We start from the raw sequence: 26,749 nt of genomic DNA, 5'->3' as shown, positions 1-26,749 counted from the left end.
TTTTGTTTTTTCCTTATCTTTCTTTCTTCCACTTTCTCTGTCCTTCCCTTCCTTTGTTCTTTCTTCCTTTTATCTCTCTATTATTCTCTCTTCCCTTTCTCTTCTGCTTCTCTGCTCTGTCACTCTCTCTGTCTCTAATCACCGTGTTGCCTGGGTACCAGGATCTTTCCCCGCTCCTCATGTTGTGTCTTTCCATTATCCTTTCTCCCCTTTTCCACTCTTTCCGTGTCCTCCCTCAACAATGGACGTTACTATATTTTTCAGGGAAAGCACAGATCCCTGCACACATTCTCTTTCTCTCATAATACTCTGTCGTTGACCTGAACAAAATTAAGGCACAAAATCATAGCCTGAGGCAAATACGCCACATAACTGTCTCATTTGTCCCTGCCCATCTCACTGAAGAATTTTTTTCTTCAGGCAAAACAGAAACATGAAAAAGGTTTTATTCAAATTCCAGGAAATGAGCTGAGGGAGGAAGAGATTTTCTGAGTAACATGGAGGTGGGGAAGGAGGGAGATTGCAGAGACAGCTTCATCATATGGGGTAGCACCTACCGAATTGGAAGTGTGACAGTAATGCAGAAATGGATGTATAATATATGCAAGGGGCTTAGATAACAGAGTGATGAGAATAGATTGACAGGTAGATCTATTGCCCACTATGTGTAGTAGTGCAGACATAGAAAAGTGCCTTTAACATTCTTATTCCCTGTATCTATAACCCTAACCCTAACCCCACGTGTCTTAGGGTATGTCTACACTACGAAATTAGGTCGAATTTATAGAAGTCGGTTTTTTAGAAATCAGTTTTATATATTCGAGTGTGTGTGTCCCCACAGAAAATGCTCTAAGTGCATTAACTCGGCGGAGTGCTTCCACAGTACCGAGGCTAGAGTCGACTTCCGGAGTGTTGCACTGTGGGTAGCTATCCCACAGTTCCCGCAGTCTCCGCTGCCCATTGGAATTCTGGGTTGAGATCCCAATGCCTGATGGGGCTAAAACATTGTCCCGGGTGGTTCTGAGTACATATCGTCAGGCACCCGTTCCCTCCCTCCCTCCGTGAAAGCAAGGGCAGACAATCGTTTCGCGCCTTTTTTCCTGAGTTACCTGTGCAGATGCCATACCACGGCAAGCATGGAGCCCCCTCAGCTCACTGTCACCGTATGTCTCCTGGGTGCTGGCAGACGCGGTACTGCATTGCTACACAGCAGCAGCAACCCATTGCCTTGTGGCAGCAGACGGTGCAATAGGACTGATAGCCGTCATCATCATGTCCGAGGTGCTCCTGGTTGCCTGTGTGAGGTCGATCAGGAGCGCCTGGGCAGACACGGGCGCAGGGACTAAATTTGGAGTGACTTGATCAGGTCATTCTCTTTAGTCCTGCAGTCAGTCCTATTGAACCATTTTATGGTGAGCAGGCAGGTGATACAGATTGCTAGCAGTCCTATTGCATCATCCTCCGCCGGGCAGGCAAGAGATGAGGATGGCTAGCAGTCCTATTGTACCAACTTCTGCCGAGCAGCCATGAGATGTGGATGGCATGCAGTCCTTCTGCACCGTCTGCTGCCAGCCAAAGCTGTAAAAGATAGATGGAGTGGATCAAAACAAGAAATAGACCAGATTTGTTTTGTACTCATTTGCTTCCCCCGCCTCCCCCATCTAGGGGACTCATTCCTCTAGGTCACACTGCAGTCACTCACAGAGAAGGTGCAGCGAGGTAAATCTAGCCATGTATCAATCAGAAGCCAGACTAACCTCCTTGTTCCAATAAGAACAATAACTTAGGTGCACCATTTCTTATTGGAACCCTCCATGAAGTCCTGCCTGAAATACTCCTTGATGTAAAGCCACCCCCTTTGTTGATTTTAACTCCCTGTAAGCCAACCCTGTAAGCCGTGTTGTCAGTTGCCCCTCCCTGCGTCAGAGCAACGGCAAACAATCGTGTACCTGAGTTGAGAGTGCTGTCCAGAGCAGTCAGAATGGAGCACTCTGGGATAGCTCCCGGAGGCCAATACCGTCGAATTGTGTCCACAGTACCTCAAATTCGACCCGGCAAGGCCGATTTAAGCGCTAATCCACTTGTCAGGGGTGGAGTAAGGAAATTGATTTTAAGAGCCCTTTAAGTCTAAATAAAAGGCTTCATCGTGTGGACGGGTGCAGGTTTACATCGATTTAACGCTGCTAAATTCGACTTAAAGTCCTAGTGTAGACCAGGTCTTATAGGCATAAAAGATTCTTGCCAGTGTAGTGATGTCTCATACCCAAACTGCAGGTACAAACATGTCTGACTTGTGGAGGTATTTGGATCTGGATCATAATTTTGCCCCAACCCTCTAATCAAAATGGTGAGTCTATTTTCCATATGTCTTTGGGGGTGTTTGGATTCCCACTTTGTATTTTAGGCTTATGTCTAATTATTATTCCTGTTTGCCCTGAAGAGCCCATTAAGGTATGGGATTTGCAAGCCAGAATGGATTCTGCCTCATGTATCACTGATGGACTTACAAGCTAAGTTCCTATGGCAGAAATATTTTTACTGGTAGAGCTGGGTTTGAAGCTGCAGATTTTCTATCTAAACCTAGGTTTAGATTGTGAATTTCCCAACACTTACATGGGGGTGGGTGGGAGGAGAGAGGCAGGATATGGGGGAACATGAGGATATGGAGATGCTAGGATTGTGATCAGCCCAATATGGAGATAGGGGTTAGCTGTGAAATTTGGAGTTGTGTAGAGCACCTCCAAACTATAGAGTGTTTGGTTGTGGCCCCTCTCTAATTATTCCAAGTGCTCATGGCAGAGGTTTTCAAATCCAAGGTGAGCTTTGCGATGCTGGTGAGTTAGGAGAAAAGGATTGAGTCTTGTACACTATATCAGTGTGAGCTGGAAATTGTGTGTGAGGATAAATGTGGAGCCTCCCCCACAGAGAACCACTTTTTTGACTATAACCACTGTGACGTTGCACCCCATAAGGCTTTATGGGAATAGGCTTATGAATGTATATATGACATAACTGGAATATGTTTTATGCTACATATGCCATGTAACACATCTCTGTAAAGGTTATGATCTACTGAATATATTCATCCTATTTGTATGTATGTGTCATTTTTGTACTCAAAGTTATGAATATTAGCTGTGTACTTGCTTGATTTTAAGTAGCCTTAGTAAAGCATTTGGTCAGCTTCTTGAAAAAAGAATGTGAAAATTACGTGCCCAATCAAGAAACACTAAACGAACAATGGATCTTGGAAGACTCCAATCCACATAAGAAGTCTTCCTGGAGACATTCAAGATAGCATGTGGGCAATGGCTGCTGCCTGTAAAAAATGAAAGGCAGCATGGAAGAAACACTTAAGCCAACAAAGAACTTGGAGATGCCAATCCACATCTGAGCTTTCCCAGGAATGTGGCCTGGCTGGTAAGGAACTCAGTCATGCATGGACATCTGACTTGCCCATGTGACTCCAAAACTCCATCTTGGAGCTGGACTTTGCATAGGAGAGAGGAGGGGGTCTCCACCCACAAGAGAAAGTCTATTTAAGCCCCTGGGAGATCCCTCCATTCGGTCTTCAGCTGGGTCAAGAGTTAGCCTCTCCACTCCAAAAGGATACCTGTAAGAAACTGGGACAAAGGACAGTGACTACGGGGGGTGTGAGTGATTGCTGGACCCAGACTAGAAGGAGAATAATCTGTAAAAGAAGCCTACTGGAACATCTCTGAGGGTGAGGTTTTATCTGTATTCAGCTTCTTACTGTATTAGTCATAGGCTTGCGTGTTTTATTTTATTTTGCTTGGTAATTCACTTTGTTCTGTCTGTTATTACTTGGAACCACTTAAATCCTACTTTTTGTATTTAATAAAATCACTTTTTATTTATTAATTAACCCAGAGTATGTATTAATACCTGGGGTGGGGGGGCAAACAGCTGTGCATATCTCTCTATCAGTGTTATAGAGGGCAAACAATTTATGAGTTTACCCTGTATTAGCTTTATACAGGGTAAAATGGATTTATTTGGGGTTTGGACCTCATTGTGAGCTGGGCATCTGAGTATTAGAGACAAGAACACTTCTTAAGCTGCTTTCATTTAAGCCTGCAGTTTGTGGGACGTGATTCAGACCTGGGTCTGTGTTTGTAGCTGGCAAGCATGTCTGGCACAACCAGGCAGGGTTCTGGAGTCCCAAATTAGCAGGGAAGTCAGGGGAAGAAGTAGTCTTGGCACATCAGTTGGTAGCCCCAAGGGGGTTTCTGTGATCCAACCCATCACAGTGGCATAGGCGAGCAGGATCTGTGCACAGCTGATTGTTTTGAGATACTGGTAGTGATTTTAAGTGAGTTTTAGATGTGGTGGCTGGAGAACAAAGTGCTTACTGATTTGTTATTTTCTGTTTGCTTATTTTGGGGAAGGGAATAGAGGCAGGAAAATCAGCAACATGAGTGAGAGTAAGGATCAAAAAAAGCTAGAATTGCACAGGTTGCAAATGGCTGGGAAAGAAAATGAACATAAAAGACTGATGGAATTAAAACAAATGGAATTTAATACAGAAACAGCCAGGGAGGAGGCTGCCTACAAGAGAGCTATGGAGGCAGAGGCAGCCAGAAAGGAGGCTGCTCACAAAAGAGACCTGGAGTTAAGAGACAGAGAAATACAGGGCCAGATTGAGTCCCAGAAGCCTGAACTGGCTGTTATGGAGTTGAAGAGACAAAACCCTCCAGCTGCTGGCTCCACTTCCCCAAAAATCCACATATGGGAGAGACTATGTCCACAATATGATGAATCCAATGATATTGCTGAATATTTCATCACCTTTGAGAGACTGTGCACCCTCCATGCAATCCCTGAAGATCAAAAGATGACCACATTGATAGCAAAATTGACTGGCAGAGCTCTGGACATATTCAATAAGATGCCTATTGATGATGCTTCAAACTATGGTAAATTTGAAACAGTTTCAGGTTACACCTGAAACCTACAGGGTTAAATTCAGAAGTCTTAAGAGGGGATCTGGACTGAGTAATGTGGCTTATGTAAATGAAATGAGAGATTTGGTAGATAGGTGGGTGAGGGGGAAAGGCATTACAAGCTTTGAAGGAATGTGTGATTTGGTTAACTCAGGAACAATTCCTGAATATGTGCAGTGATGATGTAAAACAGTATTTGTGGGGCAAAAAGGTGAATGCAGTGGATGAATTAGCTGGGTTTGCAGACTCTTGTAGGCAAGTAAAAGCTGCAATTAAACATAAACCACTGGCAGAGGAGTGCAGGGTTGGGGAAAAGCAAAATCACCGTTTTACTCCTGGGAAAAAGGAGGCTGGGTGTTCACCTCCCTGTTCCCCTATTACCGGTCCCAAATCTCCTGTACATGCAGAGGAGCCCCAGAGGTGCTCTCATTGTAAGTCCACTGTGCACCTGAGGAATAATTGCCCTTTGCTAAGAGAGAACAGGCAAAAGGATCACAGGTAACACATGAAGCTGCTGCTTCTCAGAGCCCGGCTGCTGTCTCTTTCCACACAGGATTTGTAAAGGTTGCTTCCACACAACCAAGCAGTGAGCATATGCATGCTGTTAAACTTAATGGAAAAGTACTTGTTGGATTGAGACATACGGGTGCTGAGATTTCTGTGGTCAGGATCCATGAGGAGGATTTGTTGCCAGGGAAAATGGCAGAATTAGAACTGGTGGGAGGTTACAAAGCCCTTGCACCTTTAGCTAAAGTACATATACAAACTAGTGATTTGCAGGCTGAACTGACTGTTGCAACAGTGGCACACTATATTGCACCATTTCTACTGGGGAATGATTTCTTTAATGTGGCAGAATCTGTCCCAGGGTTGTTTAGCAGTGAGAAGGAATCTTGTGCTAACAGCCCCGGAGACGGGGTGGGGGTGGGGGGTGGTGGTGACGTCACATGGACGGCTGGGGGACTAGAAGGGTGTCTCTTAAACTCCTCTGTAGCAGTAAAGAATGCAGCTTTGGGGGCAGGGATGGTTGTAACCAGTTCCTGTAGCCCCGGGGCTCAAGGCAAGTTCCAGAGGGAAGGGCTGGACGAAGTCAGTTCCTGCCCCATAATCATCTGCCCGGGGGAGGGGAATGTTCCTCCTTGTAGCAGGGAGGCCACCCCAGCTGCTGACTGCAAGGAAGTTGCAGGTCAGCAGGGGACAGGGCCTGCCCTGGGTTGCACACAGACATGTGTCCCGAAGGTGGAAGTTGGGGTCCTGGTGACCGCTGCGGTGGGAACAGACCCCAAGGACTCTGTAGCTGGAAGCAAGCCCAACCTGAGGGAAAGGGGGGAAGCATGTCTGGCACAACCAGGCAGGGTTCTGGAGTCCCAAACTGGCAGGGAAGGCAGGGGAAGAAGTAGTCTTGGCAGCCCCAAGGGGGTTTCTGTGATCCAACGCGTAACAACCACATTCTAAATCCATCATATACACACTAGAGATGGGCCGCAAGCAAACCCCAGATTTGAACACACAAAACTAAGGGAAAGTTCAAATTCTGATCCAAACTTTGCATTGTGGACCTGTGTTTCATCCACAGAGACTTTGATGCATTAATTACATCAACACTTGTGCTAGTGACCATGGCAAGAGAGTTACTTAAATGGAATTAAAATTGAATCATTTAAAATCAGATAGGAAAAAGCAATAGAAAGCCATTAAACAACCTTTCTGGGAATGAGGAAATAAGCCATGGGCTACTGTTCTCCGTCCCCAACTCTGAACCTTTGCTACATTCTCAAATCGAAACATCTGAAGGTTCTGAACTAGATAGTGAACTTTATTGTTTTTCAGTGTTTTTGTTACATAGAATCATAGAATCATAGAATATTAGGGTTGGAAGAGACCTCAGGAGGTCATCTAGTCCCACCCCCTGCTCAAAGCAGGTCCAACACCAACTAAATCATCCCAGCCACGGCTTTGTCAAGCCGGGCCTTAAAAACCGCTGAGGATGGAAATTCCACCACCTCCCTAGGTAACCCATACCAGTGCTTCACCACCCTCCTAGTGAAATAGTGTTTCCTAATATCCAACCTAGACCTCCCCCACTGCAACTTGAGACCATTACTCCTTGTTCTATCATCTGCCACCACTGAGAACAGCCGAGCTCCATCCTCTTTGGAACCCCTCTTCAGGTAGTTAAAGGCTGGTACCAAATCCCCCGTTTCTCTTCTCTTCTGCCGACTAAACAAGCCCAGTTCCCTCAGCCTCTCCTCGTAAGTCATGTGCCCCAGCCCCCTGATCATTTTCGTTGCCCTCCGCTGGGCTCTTTCCAATTTGTCCACATCCTTTCTGTAGTGGGGGGCCCAAAACTGGATGCAATAATCCAGATGTGGCCTCACAGGTGCCGAATAGAGGGGAATAATCACTTCCCTCAATCTACTGGCAATGCTCCTACTAATGCAGCTCAATATGCCGTTAGCCTTCTTGGCAACAAGGGCACACTGCTGACTCATATCCAGCTTCTTCTCCACTGTAATTCCCAGGTCCTTTTCTGCAGAACTGCTGCTTAGCCAGTCAGTCCCCAGCCTGTAGCGGTTCATGGGATTCTTCCATCCTAAGTGCAGGACTCTGCACTTGTCCTAGTTGAACCTCATCAGATTTCTTTTGGCCCAATCCTCTAATTTGTCTAAAGAAAAGGAGTACTTGTGGCACCTTAGAGACTAACCAATTTATTTGAACATAAGCTTTCGTGAGCTACAGCTCACTTCATTGGATGCATACTGTGGAAAGTGTAGAAGATCTTTTTATACACACAAAGCATGAAAAAATACCTCCCCCCACCCCACTCTCCTGCTGGTAATAGCTTATCTAAAGAGATCACTCTCCTTACAATGTGTATGATAATCAAGGTGGGCCATTTCCAGCACAAATCCAGGGTTTAACAAGAATGTCTGAGGGGGGCAAGGGGGAGGTAGGAAAAAACAAGGGGAAATAGGTTACCTTGCATAATGACTTAGCCACTCCCAGTCTCTATTCAAGCCTAAGTTAATTGTATCCAATTTGCAAATGAATTCCAATTGAGCAGTCTCTCGCTGGAGTCTGGATTTGAAGATTTTTTGTTGTAATATCTCAACTTTCATGTCTGTAATCGCGTGACCAGAGAGATTGAAGTGTTCTCCGACTGGTTTATGAACGCTATAATTCTTGACATCTGATTTGTGTCCATTTATTCTTTTACGTAGAGACTGTCCAGTTTGACCAATGTACATGGCAGAGGGGCATTGCTGGCACATGATGGCATATATCACATTGGTAGATGTGCAGGTGAACGAGCCTCTGATAGTGTGGCTGATGTTATTAGGCCCTGTGATGGTGTCCCCTGAATAGATATGTGGGCACAGTTGGCAACGGGTTTTGTTGCAAGGATAGGTTCCTGGGTTCATGGTTCTGTTGTGTGGTGTGTGGTTGCTGGTGAGTATTTGCTTCAGTTTGGGGGGCTGTCTGTAGGCAAGGACTGGCCTGTCTCCCAAGATCTGTGAGAGTGTTGGGTCATCCTTCAGGATAGGTTGTAGATCCTTAATAATGCATTGTAGGGGATTTTAGTTGGGAGCTGAAGGTGACGGCCTGTCCTGTAGTAGGTGACTTCTGGGAACTCTTCTGGCTCTATCAATCTGTTTCTTCATTTCCGCGGGTGGGTACTGTAGTTGTAAGAATGCTTGATAGAGATCTTGTAGGTGTTTGTCTCTGTCTGAGGGGTTGGAGCAAATGCGGTTGTATCGTAGAGCTTGGCGGTAGACAATGGATCGTGTGGTGTGGTCAGGGTGAAAGCTGGAGGCATGTAGGTAGGAATAGTGGTCAGTAGGTTTCCGGTATAGGGTGGTGTTTATGTGACCATCGTTTATTAGCACTGTAGTGTCCAGGAAGTGGATCTCTTGTGTGGACTGGACCAGGCTGAGGTTGATGGTGGGATGGAAATTGTTGAAATCATGGTGGAATTCCTCAAGGGCTTCTTTTCCATGGGTCCAGACGATGAAGATGTCATCAATATAGCGCAAGTAGAGTAGGGGCGTTAGGGGACGAGAGCTGAGGAAGCGTTGTTCTAAGTCAGCCATAAAAATGTTGGTATACTGTGGGGCCATGCGGGTACCCATAGGAGTGCCGCTGATTTGAAGGTATACATTGTCCCCAAATTCGAAATAGTTATGGGTGAGGACAAAGTCACAAAGTTCAGCCACCAGGTTAGCCGTGATATTATCGGGGATAGTGTTCTTGACGGCTTGTAGTCCATCTTTGTGTGGAATGTTGGTGTAGAGGGCTTCTACATCCGTAGTGGCCAGGATGGTGTTTTCAGGAAGATCACCAATGGATTGTAGTTTCCTCAGGAAGTCAGTGGTGTCTCGAAGATAGCTGGGAGTGCTGGTAGTATAGGGCCTGAGGAGGGAGTCTACATAGCCAGACAATCTTGCTGTCAGGGTGCCAATGCCTGAGATGATGGGGTGTCCAGGATTTCCAGGTTTATGGATCTTGGGTAGTAGATAGAATATCCCAGGTCGGGGTTCCAGGGGTGTGTCTGTGCGGATTTGATCTTGTGCTTTTTCAGGGAGTTTCTTGAGCAAATGCTGTAGTTTCTTTTGGTAACTCTCAGTGGGATCGGAGGGTAATGGCTTGTAGAAAGTGGTGTTGGAGAGCTGCCGAGCAGCCTCTTGTTCATATTCCGACCTATTCATGATGACAGCAGCACCTCCTTTGTCAGCCTTTTTGATTATGATGTCAGAGTTGTTTCTGAGGCTGTGGGTGGCATTGTGTTCTGCACGGCTCAGGTTATGGGGCAAGTGATGCTACTTTTCCACAATTTCAGCCCGTGCATGTTGCGGAAGCACTCTATGTAGAAGTGAGCAGGCTCCCCCCCACCCGCCCCGACTTTCTTGTTAAACCCTGGATTTGTGCTGGAAATGGCCCACCTTGATTATTATACACATTGTAAGGAGAGTGGTCACTTTAGATAAGCTATTACCAACAGGAGAGTGGGTTTGGGCGGGGGGCAGAGAAAACCTGGATTTGTGCTGGAAATGGCCCAACTTGATTATCATACACATTGTAAGGAGAGTGATCACTTTAGATAAGCTATTACCAGCAGGAGAGTGGGGGGGAGGGAGGTATTTTTTCATGCTTTGTGTGTATATAATGTCTTCTACACTTTCCACAGTATGCATCCAATGAAGTGAGCTGTAGCTCATGAAAGCTTATGCTCAAATAAATTAGTTAGTCTCTAAGGTGCCACAAGTACTCCTTTTCTTTTTGCGAATACAGACTAACACGGCTGTTACTCTGAAACCTGTAATTTGTCTAGATAACTCTGGACCCTATCCCTACCCTCCAGCATATCTACCTCTCCACCCATCTTAGTGTCATCTATGAACTTGCTGAGGGTTCAATCTATCCCATTGTCTAGATCATTAATAAAGATGTTGAACATATTTTATTCTGGCTGAGATTGAAAACCTATGTCTCCATCTCTTTCCAATGAGAGCATGGCAGCTATTTTGTTATAGCTTGGTTTATGGAGGGGTTGCAAGGAGCATGGAGGGAAAGCCTCTCTGCATGGCTGGAAGGGCCAGAATTGTAACTAGCCATTTTAGTGCCCCGGGTGAGCAAGCACATTTGCTCCCCCAGAGGCAATGTTTGGGGGCACACGCCCCCTCCCCCAGATTTCTGTCTTCCATTATGCTAGGGTTACTAACTTTCTAATTGCACAAAACCAAACACCTTTGCCCCACCCCTTCCCCGAGGCCCCTCCCCTGTTCTGCCTCTTCTCTGAGGCCCTGCCCCCACTGACTCCAGCCCTCCTCCCTCAGTTGCTCACTCTTCCCCACCCTCACCCACTTTCACTGGGCTGGGGCAGGAGGTTGGAGTGCAGGAGAAGGTGAGGGCTCCGGCTGGGGATGTGGTCTCTGGGGTGGGCCTGGGGTCAAGGGGCTTCGGATGTGGGAGGGGGCTCAGGGATGGGGCAAGGGGTTGGGTGTAGATGCGGGGTCTGGGAGGGAGTTAGGGTGCGGGAGGGGGTTCCGACTGGGGGCAGAGGGTTTGGGCTCTGGTGAGGCGGCTCTTACCTGAGGCAACTCCCGGTCAGTGGTGCAGCCGGGCTAAGGCAGGCTTCCTGCCTGCCCTGGCTCTGCGCTGCTCCCAGAAGCGGCTGCCATGTCCGCCCCCTAGGCAGAGGCATGGCCAGGTGGCTCTGTGCAGTGTGCGCTGTCCGTGCCCACAGGTGTTGCCCCTGCAGCTCCCATTGGCCATGGTTCCCGGCCAATGGGAGCTGCAGAGCTGATGCCAGAGGCGGGGGGCAGTGCACAGAGCTTCCCTGACCGTTCCTGCACCTAGGGGTCACAGGGATATGCCAGCCGCTTCTGGGAGCCATGCAGAGCCAGGGCAGGCAAGAAGTCTGCCTGAACTCTGCTGTGCCACCGACCAGACTTTAAATGATCCTATCAGCAGTGCTGACTGGAGCTGCCAGGGTCCCTTTTTGACTGGGTGTTCTGGTCAAAAACTGGATGCTTGGCAACCGTACATTAAGCACAGAGGTTTTAGGACACACCCCACAGTTTGAAAGCTGTCACCTCCTGCCAGAAGCCAGTGGATTGGAAGCTGGTGGGAGCCACCCGGGCCACTCAGGCACCTGACTCTCCATGCTGGGGGAGCCAGGGTGCTGGCTGGCAGGGTGGGTGGCACAGCTCCGAGCTGCGCTCCTGACACACTCTTGCCTGTCCCCCCAAGGAGCCCAACACCAGCTGGTGACACCCCCTGGAGCTGGCCTCTGCCTGCAAAGCCCGGCTGCCATGAGATGCTCCCCAAGGCACTCGCTCACTGCTATGGAGCAGCAGCAGAGCCATGAGCACTAGGGCAATGGCATTCCTATTGCAGATCCCCAGTTTATAGAGCAGAATCAGGCCTCAACCTCTGCCCACAGGGTCTCTGGCTTCAGATGGAGAATGGGGTGTTGTGTCAAAAAGACCACTCTCCAAATCCCATGTAGCTTTTGGGGTCTGTGTTTCCCTTCCACATGTCTCGATGGGGGAGGGGCCATAGGGCCACAGTTACTGAGCATCTCTCTCTTATATTCATTTTATCTATCTATCTACCTATCTATCTATCTGCCATCTCTGAACACAGTACAAATTAATTATATCTGGAGACTTTAACACAAATCATTATTATTTTATTGCTATATAATTGCATGGCAACAATAGCCTGCTAAATACTCATCTCCATAATCAGGTCCTTTCCAAAATGCTGTCTGGAGTTAAATAATATGAGCAATCACAACTGGAACAGATGGGAAATCCCATTAGCTGCCCTCCTGAGTGATGTTTTCAGGGTTTGTAGTATCTGTGAAACATAAAGAGGGCTCTGCTCAGACTCCCACACACAAATGCCTTTTAAGGAGAGAAGGAAAATGCCTTATCTAAATTTCCAGTGATGAAACATTGAAGTCACAAAATTAGGCAGGGTCACAAGTTTGTTTTTTTTTTGGCTTATTACGGGAGCTGGGCGGGGTCTTGTCTGGCTCAGTCCCTCCCTAATATCCGCACCTCCTAGCAGAAACCATAAATAGATTGCTCTAAGGCAGCTCCTCAGCAGAGAGATATTGCAAATTGCACAGAGCAAAAAATTACAGAGACGGTTCCAGATATTCAATTACGTGGGAAGCAAATACACGACATTTGAGAGATCATCAACGACTTCATTAAGAAGGGGGCAGTGGGTGTGCAGTGTCTTGACATTCCTTGACATTTACCAAGGACCATGGAGAGCAAAAAGGTAACTACAGCAGATCTTTTTCTCCTTGCCTTTATATTTTTAGCCTGCTTATGAGTGGTTTTGTTGTTCAGTGCGTGCCTTGGTTTGAACATGGTTGCGTCTGTTCATCCAGCATTTATACATTCTGGGTTAGCGCTACCCAATTTGTCTGACTTGTGAAACCCTCGGCCTGGCTTGTTGAAGATGTTTTGAATTGTTGGGCATCCCTTCGCAGGAGGTGTCTTTACAGATAACATCATGGTGTTTGATGATTATTACTATCTCTTTTACTATTTTATTTGTGTGCCTTTTGAGCAGATGAAAGGTCTATAATCAAACACTGAATGTGCATGAGGGCGAGCCTTTACTATGATTATTTAAGGATGACTCTGAGAAAGTGGCAGCCATAGGGGATGCACGGTGGGGGGAGGGGAAGATGTTTATGTAGGGTTGTTGCAAGTCATGGCATTTGTTTGGGTACATTTTTGTGGTTGTAGTTTTTCAAAATATTGCTTTCCTTGTCATGTTTTATTTGGCATGAGATCTATTGTGCTGGCCGAATGAGAGCCATTTGTCTTTAGGTTGACCAAGATGACAATGTGGTTGTGATGAGAAAAGGACAATTTCTCTTAAAGGTTTTTGAAGGCTATTTTTAAAGAAATAATGAGTAACCTTCCGATTTCAACCGAGAGAACATGGCAGGTTCACTCCCTCTCATGACACTGAGCTAGAGAGCCTTTGTGGGCAGCATTGTTGATGGGCGTCCATGTGTGTTGTGTGCATTAATCTGTGAACTAATTAATTGTGTGTGTTTGAGAGCATCAAGGATAAAAAGCAGGCAATGGTAGCTGGGGAAGAGACAGTGAGGGAGGGAGAGTGGCATCAAATAACTGACTGATGCTGGTGCTCATTGAAGGATACCTGGGGGTTACTGCTCTCGTAGGGGTATTCAAGTAGCCATCAGTTTATAAAACCAAGCCTTTCTTTCCCTTTTTCTGGGACAAGAGGAAAGTGTGAGGGCATGAGGGAGGGAACTCTGAACAAGCATCCCAGTCAAGGTCATTTAGAGGAGAGTAAAGAAGCTGCCCCAGTTGAGGTCAATGAGTGCTACTATTCTGGGTTTCCAGCCAATGAAAAGAGAGAAAAGTGGTGGGAAATGTCTCCCCCGATAATATACATGCAGTCAGATACCATTGTCACCCATTGTGAGAGGGAGGGGTATGGGTGGTGTTTTGAATTCCCCGCCAGCGTCTAAGCCTCAACTCTGTCACTGTGGTTTGTGTAGATCCCACCCTGGTATTTCTGAGCTCCATGGATATGCTGCTGGCTGGAGAGAATATACATTAGATCATAGTCCTTTCACTGCAGGGTTGGAAGGGGTGAGACCATGTCATGTATACTTGAGTGTGAGACTGGCTGTGTAATACAAAGAAATAGATTAGAAAAGGCAGGAGGCATGAAACGTGGTGTGGAATATATATGAACTATACCATCTATAGTATGTGTGTGTATACTATGTAAGCAAAGTATGCCTATGTTATATCGTGCCCAGATGGGTCCTGTGGAGCTGGAGACTTGGCCTGGACATTGAGTAAGCCATGGCAATGCAGGATGCTCTTTTGCTTAAGGCACTGAACTGAAAAACGGAAGATCTGAGTTTTGTTCCCAGATGCACTGTGACCCGGGGCACTTATTCTCTCTGTACCTCAGTTCCTCATCTTCAACATGGAGGGAATAATAATTCCTACTTCATAGCAGTGTTGTGAGGATAAATCCATCAATATCTGTGAGATATTTGGGTGCTAGCCTCTGCATCCAACAAGCTTCTAGGTGGCACTAATCTAGGCCTTTTCAGAGCTCATTGACCCCAAGGGAATGAGAGAGCAAAGCTAAATCTGAGTCTTCTACATGACAGCGCAGAGGGAATCAGGTCTGACCTTGTAGCACTCCCAGTCTCTGCTGGCCCCAGGCGAGAGTATCGGAAATTGGGAATGGAAGTACTACACTGGTCTCCACATTATTCCCAGTCCTCACTGGCCTTAGAGAGTGAAAACTAGGGCTGGGAATACACATTGCTAACACCTTTGGAAGAGTTCCCAGTCCCTAGTGAATGAGAAACCAGGATAGGGTATTAAGGATGGAACTTCTGAAGTGTTGCCAACTCAAAGCATTCAAAAATTATCAGTCAGCATCCCAAAATTGTGAGATTTTAAAACTATGAAAAATGTTGCACACTTTTTATTTGGTTTTTGGTTTCTGAGCCTTAGAATTCACATGGATCATATTTTCCAGCTTTGGTTGGCAGCCAGGGCTAGAAACATACTTTTTACTTTAATGAAAACTGAGAGTCTGATATAATCACTTGACTCCAGGAGCTGGGGCTTTAAGAAATACATGAAATATTGAGAGCCTTGCAAAAAAAAATCACAAGAGTTGGGAGTACTGCCTTCTAAGAGTCTTAACACCATCAGCCTTTGGTTCAGGGAGTAAAATCCCAGTATGGGGAAAGAAATCCAGGTCTCCTGCATGGCAGTGCAAAGAGCTAATCCCTCAGGGCACTAGATCTGGCTTCCACTGTAATAAAGGTATTAATCCTAGGAGTACTGAGACTTATATTTATTTAGTGGCCCCAGTCACATTGCATGGGAGATGTTTACAAAACATGCCAGGGGTCAGAATCTACTTCTAAATGAAGCATATAAACCAAAAAATAACAGCCACTAGCTAGTACAGCCAATTAAGAGATGCAAATAGAGGGTGTGTAACTGGGGAGCAGGGTGTATAACTGGAACCTCTGACAGGTGAGATAACCATCCTGCCTCTAATTCAATATCTGTCAATAACTGTCAGTGAACCTCAGTGGGTCTCTGAACTTCTTGTTCTCAGAACAGTTCCTCCTGCAATGGCTTGTTGAGCTGCTGATGTGGCTCCACCACTTCACGCTTGCTGCACCTGTTTTCCGTTGTCACTGACTGGGTGAGCATGTGTTCCATCGGCCAGCACAGGACCATTCTCAGTGGCATTCTGGGTATCCTCAAAACATGCAGCACGAGTGTCCTGCTTGGATTTGTTGAGGTGTTTTCTGTTCCTTCAGTAGGACTGGTTCTTGAAATGTCTGTGCCATATGACCTTTGTGTGGATAGTTTGCTGTTACATTGGCAGGTTCCTAACCAATTTTATTTTATTTCTGACCCCATGCAATCAGGATGTAACACACATGGGTGCCCTGTCACATGACAGGGCTGAGTATACATGTGCTCCCATGATTAGCATTATATTCAATATTCCCGGCCCATGTTGGCCCAGGATAATGAAAGATTGAGACTGGGGATGGAACCCTACTCTCCCAAGCGACCCATAGGGAGCACTAGACCTGGCTTCTGAGGAGCTCTTAGCTGAGATTGTTGTGTTAAACAGAAAAACAATTTGTGTGGAAAAAGTGAAAAAATTAATTAAATGACTGATTTTTCCCTCTCTCTCTTCAGAAAATTACTTGTCCCCTTCTCTGTGCCGTTTCCACTGCGGCCATCGGATCGCTCCAGTTTGGGTACAACACGGGTGTCATCAATGCACCTGAGAAGGTGAGAGAGAAAGAGCCCTCTGGGTTTTGACATAGCCGGGTGGTCTCATCTCTTCCATAGAGCTCATTCTGCCTCAAAAGATGGTGCTGAGGATCATCTTAGAGGCAGGGAGAGAGGGAAGGTCATTGAGGAGCTAGTGGGTGAATGGTTTGTCTCTCCTATTTGAAGGGCAAAGGAAGAGAGAGGACCATCCCTTTTAGTGCAGGGGAAGAGGAGGAAGAGGGTCACCTTTACGTTTTGGTGAGGAGAGATTGAGTAAAGAGGGTCATTGTCCCACTTCATGTACAGGAGGGATAAAAGGAGAGGGGTCAGTTTGCCATTTCAGGCAGGTAGGGAGTGATGGGGTCCTCCCATTTATGAGGTACAGTGGGAGTGTGGATGGCATCTCTGTCTCATCTGGACATCCAGAGGGAGAATTATGAAGGGACGCCATCTTGTTTGGGGCAGTTGGAAGCCTTGTCCCTGCATGTTTTGGATGTAGGTAGAGCGAAAGCACGAAAGAGGGGTATCCCTATCTTCCAAAATACACAGGAATATGGGAATGAAGTTGCTTCCTTCATTTTGGGGATGCAGAGGGAGGTTGGAGTGGAGTTTCTGCCTCCATTGTGCAGTAAAGGGGAAAGGAGGGGAAAACCAAACCTGAACATTGGCATAGAGGAGACATTAGAACCAGGAAAGGGGAGGGACTGGGCATATGGAGAGTTTGGGGAGACTCTATAACCCTCCTGCCAATCTAGTTTTCTATCCAGATTCCACCCCTTTAAAATAATTTACTTTGGGGAATATCCTCACCAAAACGATGTGTCCCTGCTGCCAGTCTGTTATCGTTCGAACCACAGAAACCTTCTCACCCTCCCTTATAGATTGGGATGAAGCACACTGACAGGAGTGGGGGCTGTTCTGAGTCACAGAACAGCCCTTTCAGGGGTTGGAGGGGACAGCAAAGAGCTGAGAGAGGGCTGCATGGGATTATGGTTTCCCTGTTGATTTTGGGCTTCCTCTCTCAGGCTTTCTCCTATCTATCTATCTATCTATCTATCTATCTATCTATCTATCTATCTATCTATCTATCTATCTATCTATCTAATCTAGTTTCATATTAAGCTCAAAGTGGGGGCTTGGTGGGGGATGTGACTGTCTGGGGAAATTCCAACCAAGTAATTTGCAAATTACACCACCAAGAAAAAAAAAAAGAAATGAAAAATGTAGGCGTTTTTTTTTTTCTTGTAAACCAGATGAGCTAAACCTCATGCAAAAAAGTGAGTCACGTCTGCCACATCCACCCTGTCTCCCGGAATACAGATGTCATAACCAGAGATGGGGGTGTGCAGTCAAACTAGCGCCTTGCTGCCACCTGCTGGGGGCACATAATGTGAAACTCGGGCCCTGCAACACTTTGTAATCAGACAGGATATCTATCCGAAAACTTAGCAATAGGAAAAGTTCTTTTGCCTATCATCTCATCCATCCTAGAAGACAATGCAGGATAGTTCCCTGGAGTGCTTCAGGATTTTATTCAGTCTCTTGGGGAAGCTATTTCACAGTCTCACATACCCCTCGCCGCTGGGGAATGTATCCTGATACCAGAAATGTTCTCATTTGTGAGAGAACATGTCCCTTTGCTCATTTTAGTCCCATTGCTGCTATTTCTCCTCACTCAGACCTACTGTCACCAAAGACACCCTCCTTGCTGTCTACATCCTTCCGCTACTTACAGAGAGTTAGCCTTATCTCCTTAATCATCTCTTGCCCAATCTCATCATACTAAGTAAATCAGTCTCTCCATCCTCTTAATCATGTCCTACTGCTCTTCTCTGAGCGTCTCTCCTTCTGAAACTTTGGGTTCCTCTTCAGCTGTCCTGACCCACTTTAGCTTCTCTACTTCCAAATGTCTGAGATCTCTCCCCACCACCCTGACTTTGTGACAAAAGAACCCCCTGATCTCATACAGAGCTCCGCCTCTCCCACAGTACATTATATTTTATTGTAACCCCTCTCTCCTCCCGTTTCTGGGGTGTGTTTTCTCCCATGCAGATTATTCAAGCATTCTTCAATCAAACATTAGAGTTGCGGAGAGGGACCCCAACCTCCTCCGAGCTTCTGACCTCGCTGTGGTCCCTCTCCGTCGCCATCTTCTCCGTCGGAGGGATGATCGGCTCCTTCTCTGTTGGACTTTTTGTCAACCGATTTGGAAGGTACGTTAGGAAGGGGGTCTAAGCCACCATGGAATTTGTCTCTGAATTATGGGATATTGGAAGGATTAGGAGAAATTATTTTTCTCCAAAAAATTGGACCAATGGACCAGAGAAGGAGGGTAGGTTGGGGAGAAGGGACCGATTCCTGGAAGGGCAAGACAGTGGGAGAGAGAGAAGAAAAGAAGCAGACAAAGGGAGTGAGGCACAAAGGGAAGGCTGAGTGGGGAAGCGTGGCCCGGGGAAGGGGGATCTGGCTGGGCATATAACTTCTGCAATTTTCTCCCTGTCATTGCACACCAATAACCCCTGGCCTATGCTAATGTCTCTCTCCTTGGCAGGCGGAACTCCATGCTACTGGTGAACATCCTGGCCTTCGTGGGTGGCACCCTGATGGGCTTTTCCAAGACGGCAAAAGCAATAGAAATGCTGATCCTTGGCCGCTTTATCATTGGCCTCTTTTGTGGCCTCAGCACTGGCTTTGTTCCCATGTACATTAGCGAGATCTCACCCACCGCCCTGCGTGGTGCCTTTGGCACCCTCAACCAGCTGGGCATCGTTGTGGGCATCTTGGTGGCACAGGTAAGCCTGATCCTGACTTTCTCAATGGCTGTTGGGGAGGGCACTGAAGGTTTTATGGGGCTAACAGGCTGCTTCACGGGTATCATTAGAGGGGAATGAGACCTCATGGACCATTCTATAGTCACCATGGGGAGGAATGGGTGGGTTGAATAGCTAACTGACCACACTACTGTGTAATTCTTGAGGAGGAGAAAGGGTAAAGACTTAATTTTCAACACAGGGGAATATCTCGTAATATTTCTTTCTCTTCTTGTTCGCTGGATTAGATTTTCGGCTTGAAGGAGATCATGGGGAGTGAGAGTCTCTGGCCACTGCTTTTGGGGTTCACTATTATCCCAGCCATCCTGCAGTGTGCTGCTCTGCCCTTCTGCCCTGAGAGTCCCCGTTTCCTGCTGATCAACAAGATGGAGGAAGACAAAGCGCAAGCAGGTGCGTGAACACTTCTAAATGGCACCACAGGACAGCTACTGGTCAGCCCAGTCACCACAGTCCTCCTAGCCTGAACTGAACTTAGGGGAATGGATGATGAGGAGTGATATGAGAACCTGGATCTCCTGCACGATAGTGTAGACAGCTGATTCCCAGAGGTCACCAGACCTGCCTCCGCAGTACCCCCAGCCTGCACGAGCTCCAGGATGTGTGAGAGAACTGTAACTGATCTGGGGTCTGCTGCATGGCAATGCAAAATCATAGAATCATAGAAATGTAAGAGAGGAAGGAACCTAGAGACGTTGTCAAGTCCACCCCTCTGAGCTGCGGCAGGACCAAATATACCTAGACCATCCCTGACAGGTGTTAGCCCAACCTGTTCTTAAAAATCTTCAGTGATGGGGATTCTACAACCTCCCCGGAAGCATATTCCAGGGCTTAACTACCCTTTTAGTTAGGAAGATTTTCCTAATATTTAACCTGTATCTCCCTTGCTGCAGAATAAGCCCATTACTTCTTGTCCTACCTTCTTACCTGGTCCCTATGAGGCATCAGGCTTGCCTATCAGGCTTGCCCATCAGGGTGCTCCCAGCACATTCTTGGTGAGAGTAAGAAGTCCAGAATTTACATGGCCTAGTGTAGAATGATAGGGCCTAGGACAACAGGTTTGGCCCCTCCCAATCTTTGGAAAATAAAGTGATTGAGACTAGGAAAAGAGGTCTTCCTCATGGTATCACTGGACTCAGCCTCTGCTGTGCTCCTAAGTAGCCCCAAGGTGAGTGTGTGAACAGGAGCAGGAATCAAATGTAGGTTTCTGGCTCAGAGGCACAGATCACTAGGCCTAACATCTACTGTGCTCCTAACACATTTAGCTCCAGGTTGAATAGAAGGCCAGGACCAGGAATAGAGCCTTAATCTGTCCCACATAGCCAGGCAGAATATTAACTTCTAGGGGGTCCACAGCATTTGATCCCCCCTTGGAGAGTTGGAGACTAGGGTTGAGAGTGGAACTCAAGCCTCTTGTTGGCTGGGGCATGTAAATTGATGACATCTCATGTATTCTATGTGTGGTTCCTCCCTGTAGTTCTCCAGAAGCTCCGTGGTACACAGGATGTGGCCCAAGACATCCAAGAGATGAAAGAGGAGAGCACCAAGATGTCCCAGGAGAGGAAAGCAACAGTGCCGGAGCTCTTCCGCTCGCCGAATTACCGCCAGGCCATCATCATTGCCATCGTACTCCAGCTCTCCCAGCAGCTCTCGGGCATCAATGCTGTAAGTCAGCTTCCTGTTTCACTTCTTGGGCTCAGTTCTCTTGCTGCTGTGTATGAGTGTCTCCCATTGACTTCAGTGAGAGTCAGCCAGTTACAATAGCAAGAGAATCTGGGCTCCTGGGCTTCACTTCCTGTCTTCAGTTGAGGTCAATTTTTGTGATACTCCCTGCCAAAAACAGCTCCCTGAAATATTCAGCTGCATTATGAGCTCATCAGGTATAGCTCACCCCTGGAAGCAGGTCACCTGGAGTCAAGGGAGATCCATAAAACCTTCCGTGACCTCAGGAACTCATCAGGATCCGATTGTGTTTTATAGCCCAGCTCTAGAAAGGGGCTGCTCAGCACATCAAAGGAGATGTGTAGCTAGGAACTAGGATGACCACCTCCATTTCATGGATAACTATATGAACAAGAGGGAACAAAGATTATTTTAAAGCGGCACTTCCCTATAGTGGGTTTTTTTTTTTCATGGAAAATTGTTATACCTGTGTATGACAATGAATGGTCCTTGCATGATCATGGATTGAAGTATATACTTTTTTGACTGAGCTCTTATTGGACACATGGAGAGACAGGCATGAAAATAAGGGGCATCCCTTCAGGTGCAGGAACTTGTAACCATATCCAATTGCTTCTTCTACTCCCAGGTGTTCTATTACTCCACGGGGATTTTCGAAAAAGCTGGTGTCAAGCAGCCTGTCTATGCAACCATTGGTGCTGGTGTGGTTAACACGGTCTTCACTGTCGTATCGGTAAGTAGCGCTGCGGAGAGCGGTTGGTGAGATGATGGCTGGTGTGGATCTGCATGGAGGGAGATTTTGGGGAAAATAGTTATCCTGGAGCCAGTTTTTTTCTCTTCAGCCAAACTGTGGCTGAGATTTGCAGAAGGGAGAGGGGAGGCACAAAGGGAAGTGTGAAAGAGCAGGAGAGGAGAGCATGGCAGAAGGAGGGAATGTGAGCATACTAGAAGAAAGAAAGAGGGAGAGAAGGGTGAGATAGAATGGTGTAGAAGAGATGTGGACAAGGGTAAAAGTCAGAGGAAGAAGAGGGGGAGGAAAGAGTGGGGAAAGAGATAGAAAAACGCTGGGTGAAGGGGTAGGGAGAGACATAGCATCCTATATCCCCATCCATTTAAGCTGCCACTGACCACATGAGCACTGGAGAGGTGGAGGTAAAAGGCAGATAAACCCCTTGGGGATGGGGGTGCAGAGCTTGTCAGGATGTGGAGCCAGCCCCTTTGGCTGTTGCTTTCTAATCTAATGTTTTTCTCTCCTGCCACTTTTGCAGCTGTTCCTGGTGGAGCGTGCAGGGCGCAGGACCCTTCATTTGGTCGGCTTGGGTGGCATGGCTCTCTGTGCCGTTCTCATGACCATAGCTTTGACACTTAAGGTGAGTTGACAGCAAACTGCCTATTCTTGTAGAGTTGAGATGTCATTAGGGACACAGAGGTAAACTGAGGTAAAGGACCCAAAGGTAAAGGAAAGGGCATCTTTGGAGGGATTGGGATGAGTATGGAAACAGGGGACTCTTGAGTATAAAGAAAGGAGAATCTATAGTGGGGGTACAGCTGGGATTAGGGGGAATATACATTCCCATACAGCAGGAACTATATACCATGATTAAGGACATAGAGATGTTGGAGCACGTGTTCCGTTATCCCATGTTTGCTTGTCAAATTACAGCTATTCATGTTTCCCTCCCTTGCAGGATGTCTTGAGCTGGATTAGCTATATCAGCATTGTTGCCATCTTTGGGTTTGTGGCCTTTTTTGAAATTGGCCCCGGACCTATTCCCTGGTTCATTGTGGCTGAACTCTTCAGTCAAGGTCCCCGTCCTGCAGCTGTGGCAGTGGCTGGTTGCTCCAACTGGACCTCCAATTTCTTGGTGGGAATGCTCTTCCCCTATGCAGAGGTAAGGACACAATTTGGAAAGCACTGTGTTGATCTGATTGTTAGCTACTGTTAAGAGAGTGTTGTAGTTTAAACAACATCCCCATTCCTTTGCTTTCACTTAATGTTTATAATCCACAAATAGCTGGACACTTAGTCAACATAGCCAATCAACATAGCCCCCTTTGAGAGCCACAATATTTGTAAGTCATGATAGCATTCAAAGTTCAGAATCAAGCTTTAAAAATCCCTTAAATGGCCTGGGGTGTTCCTTTAAAAATACTATGTTAAAAGTAAATAAGTCCATATTTTGGGGAGGGTGTTGTGATTCTGAGTTTAGGAGGTTTCAGAGTAACAGCCGTGTTAGTCTGTATTCGCAAAAAGAAAAGGAGTACTTGTGGCACCTTAGAGACTAACCAATTTATTTGAGCAGAAGCTTTCGTGAGCTACAGCTCTTTTCATTGGATGCATTGGATGAGTTTAGGAGATAATGACTGTACCTTGATTTTAGGCCTATGCACTTTTCAAATTATAACCTTTCCCTTCTTTCCCCCCTGTAGAAATTGTGTGGTCCCTATGTCTTCATCATCTTCATTGTTTTCCTGGTCATCTTCTTTGTCTTCACCTTCTTCAAAGTCCCTGAGACCAGGGGCAGGACTTTTGAAGACATTTCCAGGGGCTTTGAAGGACAAGTGGAAGGAAGTGGCACCGTTGCAGCAGTGGAGAAAAGCCCCATGGTGGAACTGAAGGGCATAGAGTCTGCTAATGATGTTACCTCAAATATTTAACGCACCCCTTCTTGACCCTTTTTCATTGTTAAAGAAATAAGCAGAGAGTCTTTCAAGGATTGGGCAGAGATATACGTCAGGAGAAAATCTAGGACAATTTAAAAATTGCTGCTATTTTATTCTTCCCCTCGCACCGCTCCCTTCCACATTTCCGCCAAGCCCTGCCAGGGTTAAGATGGTCTGAAGTGGGAAGGTCTCATCTGCTTTCAACACGGGAGGGCATCAGGAGCAAAAATAACCTCATCTCCACCTGTTATGCACTTGAGGAGGAGAACATATGGGCAATATTTTTGCTCTCACCTTTAACTGCTCCTAGGTATTAAGGTATTTTTGTGCATAGCAACCTCTTATGTTTTTTAAACTTACTATTATTTTTGTATAGTGAGCTAAAGCAACCAAACAACTCCACAGTGCCGTCTCTTCCCACTTTTAATTCTGCTCCACCGTGAGTATGCAGTATTATGCTGGAATTTAATGTAATTACCCAAATGCAAAAAGCCATTATGTCATATTTGCTGTCTGGTGGGTGCCTCAGGAGAAGCGGACCAAGTTACCAGAGAGGGTTCTTTTTCCCTTTTCTTTTTTGTACAGCTAGTCTGAAAGCTCAGTTTTACATTGGTTTATTTATTTGTGTGTCAGTTTAGTTGTAAATATTTATTTTTTTTATATGTAAAAATATGTACAGATAATGAAGCAGAAGATGTTTATGATAAATAGTTATTTTTAAGAGATGATACTGTAGGTTTGAGGTGCAATAAAACTGTAAAGCAGAAATATGGTACTAAAGAGAAAAATTACACTCTGGTTGTACATGAAATGGAGCTGATTATGCATGGCTCCATTAAAGGACATTTCTGTCCTCCAGACACAAATTTTAAAAAATTGAGTACTAGAGAGAATAAGCATGTGACAGTATTTGTGAACATTCTTGTGTCCACCAACGTTCTTATATTCTTCAGGACTTTTTGGTGGCTATGTTAAATAATGGTCACGTGGATTACTTGAAAATTGCAGTATTACAGCAAAAGGGCATTGTTATTTGACACTATTTTCAGTCACTATTAGTTCTTGTGGAGGCTGGGTGATTATTTCAGGCCAGACGCTGACTCATCCAACCCTCTTTTCTTGAAATTTGGCTTCTCTGTTCCTCTTTTCTAACAGTAAAGGAAGTCTGAAAGAGACAGATTGTAATTTAAAGAGATGTGTGTATAAAAAAAAAATTCCAAAACTGTATATTCTTATCAATTGTTCCTATAGTTAAACTTTAGACAAAGGCACGTAGCATGAACCTTCTGGATACAGGACTAGTTATCCAAGACACAAAGGACTCTGTAAAGGTAGAAATGAAGGAATAGAGACCAAAGCTCCTGAAACCTGATAGCCAGACAGAAAGATGTTTAGTCCATGGCTATAGGGTAAATTTTTGCTACAGGGGCTGGGCTGTCCATTCTGGAGGCTCCAGGGAATACTGTAATGTATTGTGTGTCTGTGTGTGTGTCTCTGTGTGTGTACACTACTGCCCTCTGCTAGATGGGATATGTCAGACACATTCAGTTAATAATGGTCCCTCCTCTTGTCTCTTAGTTGCCAGAGGACTGAAAAGTTCCTTTAGCTTAGCAGGGCAAGGCTTAGTGCATATAGTACATTTGAATCAGAGGGTTGAGAGCTCTGTTTCACTGACTGGAATACTCAGTAGGGAGAAAGAAGGAAAGTCCAGTGTGGTTAGGCCCATTGACACTCCATCAACATTTGTGTAGGAAGTCCAAACTCAAACTCCAGCACTGAGCACCTCTGCATTTTTGGATTGAAACAAACTCTGGATCTGAATTAAGACCCTGGGTCCATTTACAACAAAGCTAGAATTACATGGCTGGACTTCATACAACACGCAGCAGGGAAGTTAGTATGCCTGACCTCATCATCACATAGCTGGCTAAAGAAAACAAAAATACAACAATACTCCCCAAATCATCTGAGGGCACATCTTGGTTATTGCCCCCAAGAACCATGCCCGGGGTTCCTTACCGTGTATTCTCCAGGGTTTGCTCTAGTCTGAGTTTTAAATGACTCAAGTGATGGAGCCTCCACCCCTTCCCTTGTGGACAATAATTGTAAAGTCCGGTAAATTTTGCTGCTGGGAAATATTTCCTGTGATTTAACAAGAACATTTCCCTCCTCGCTCAATTTCATCAACTTACTCCTCGGTCTTCCACCCACACCCACCTTCCTCGGACTCCCTCTTCCTCCTTGCTATTTACATCTTTCAGAGTTTGTAGACGGTTATACTCCCCTCTTTCATCATTTGTCTAAATTATACAGATTTCATTCCTTTGATTCTCCTTATAACTCTGATCCCTTAATATTTGTGGAAGGTACAGCTTTCCGGTTGTATGTCTGTATGTAAGGAAAGGAAATTCCCCTCCAGCTGGGCACTAGAGCATTGCAAACAGCACATCAGGGTGTTTGTATGATGCCTTGGACTCTCACTCTATCTTAGTCTGTCTCTTTCTCTCTCTCTTTCTCTATGTCTGCAGTATGAGTATTGCCGATGGGTTTTATATACTTATTATTAATTTGTGATTGTGTTACATGTTTCTAAAATAAAAACTGTGGATGTAAATATTACATATCTGCTTCTGGGTTTGTTACCTCCCCTCATTCCAAACCAGTAATAGCACCAGTCCTTGGAACAGACCCAGCTCTGCCAATGCCCCTCGATTCTGCCCTGCAGCCCCCCTGCTATCCCAGTCCTGGTCTTCAGCCAATGCCCCTCAGTCCTTCCCTGCAGCCCCCCTGCTATTCCAGTGCTGGGCTTTCTACTTCACTGTGATGCTGACTGGCCAATGGTAATGCTTCTCTCAGCCCTGTGTGTATGTCCTCTAGAAATTCACCTCTCTACATTTGTCTGTAGGAAGATATTAAAAAGGGGGTTTCCCTGCGCTGGTCTGTCCTGTCCCTCTGCAGGTATCTTCTAGAGAGTCTTCCCCTCTGAGGCCTAGTTTCCACTGGTTAGGTCAATGGAAGGCAGCTTAAGTTGACTTAATTATGTCAGTGTACACACTACAGCCTTGTCCCACCGATGTAAGTGCCCTACTACACCGACATCATAACTCCACCTCCACGAGAGGCATAGCACTTATTTCAGTGTAGTTAGGGTGACCCAGGGTCTGTGTAGACACTACGTCCCTTACATCAGCTGTTGGCTGTCTTGTCAATTTCATGGCTCCATGAAAGCCGGGTAGCTAGAACCCAGCTGCCCCCTGGGTCCCCACACTCCAAG

General features: G+C 46.1%; 1 protein-coding gene across 1 annotated transcript; it reads left to right on the top strand.

The window, feature by feature from the left end:
• Positions 1–12,568: 12,568 nt before the first annotated feature.
• LOC144269167 (solute carrier family 2, facilitated glucose transporter member 3-like) lies at positions 12,569–26,094 on the top strand. The gene is made up of 10 exons (XM_077824670.1): positions 12,569–12,758; positions 16,223–16,318; positions 18,353–18,513; positions 18,852–19,092; positions 19,359–19,521; positions 20,606–20,793; positions 21,440–21,544; positions 22,080–22,181; positions 22,500–22,703; positions 23,242–26,094. Exons 1-10 carry the CDS (start codon positions 12,744–12,746, stop codon positions 23,467–23,469), a joined length of 1,503 nt encoding a protein of 500 aa, XP_077680796.1. The 5' UTR covers positions 12,569–12,743; the 3' UTR covers positions 23,470–26,094.
• The last annotated feature ends 655 nt before the right edge of the window (positions 26,095–26,749 follow it).

This window comes from Eretmochelys imbricata, chromosome 1, assembly GCF_965152235.1.
Source record: "Eretmochelys imbricata isolate rEreImb1 chromosome 1, rEreImb1.hap1, whole genome shotgun sequence".
NCBI lineage: Eukaryota > Metazoa > Chordata > Testudines > Cheloniidae > Eretmochelys > Eretmochelys imbricata.
This window is presented reverse-complemented; position numbering and strand designations above follow the sequence as displayed.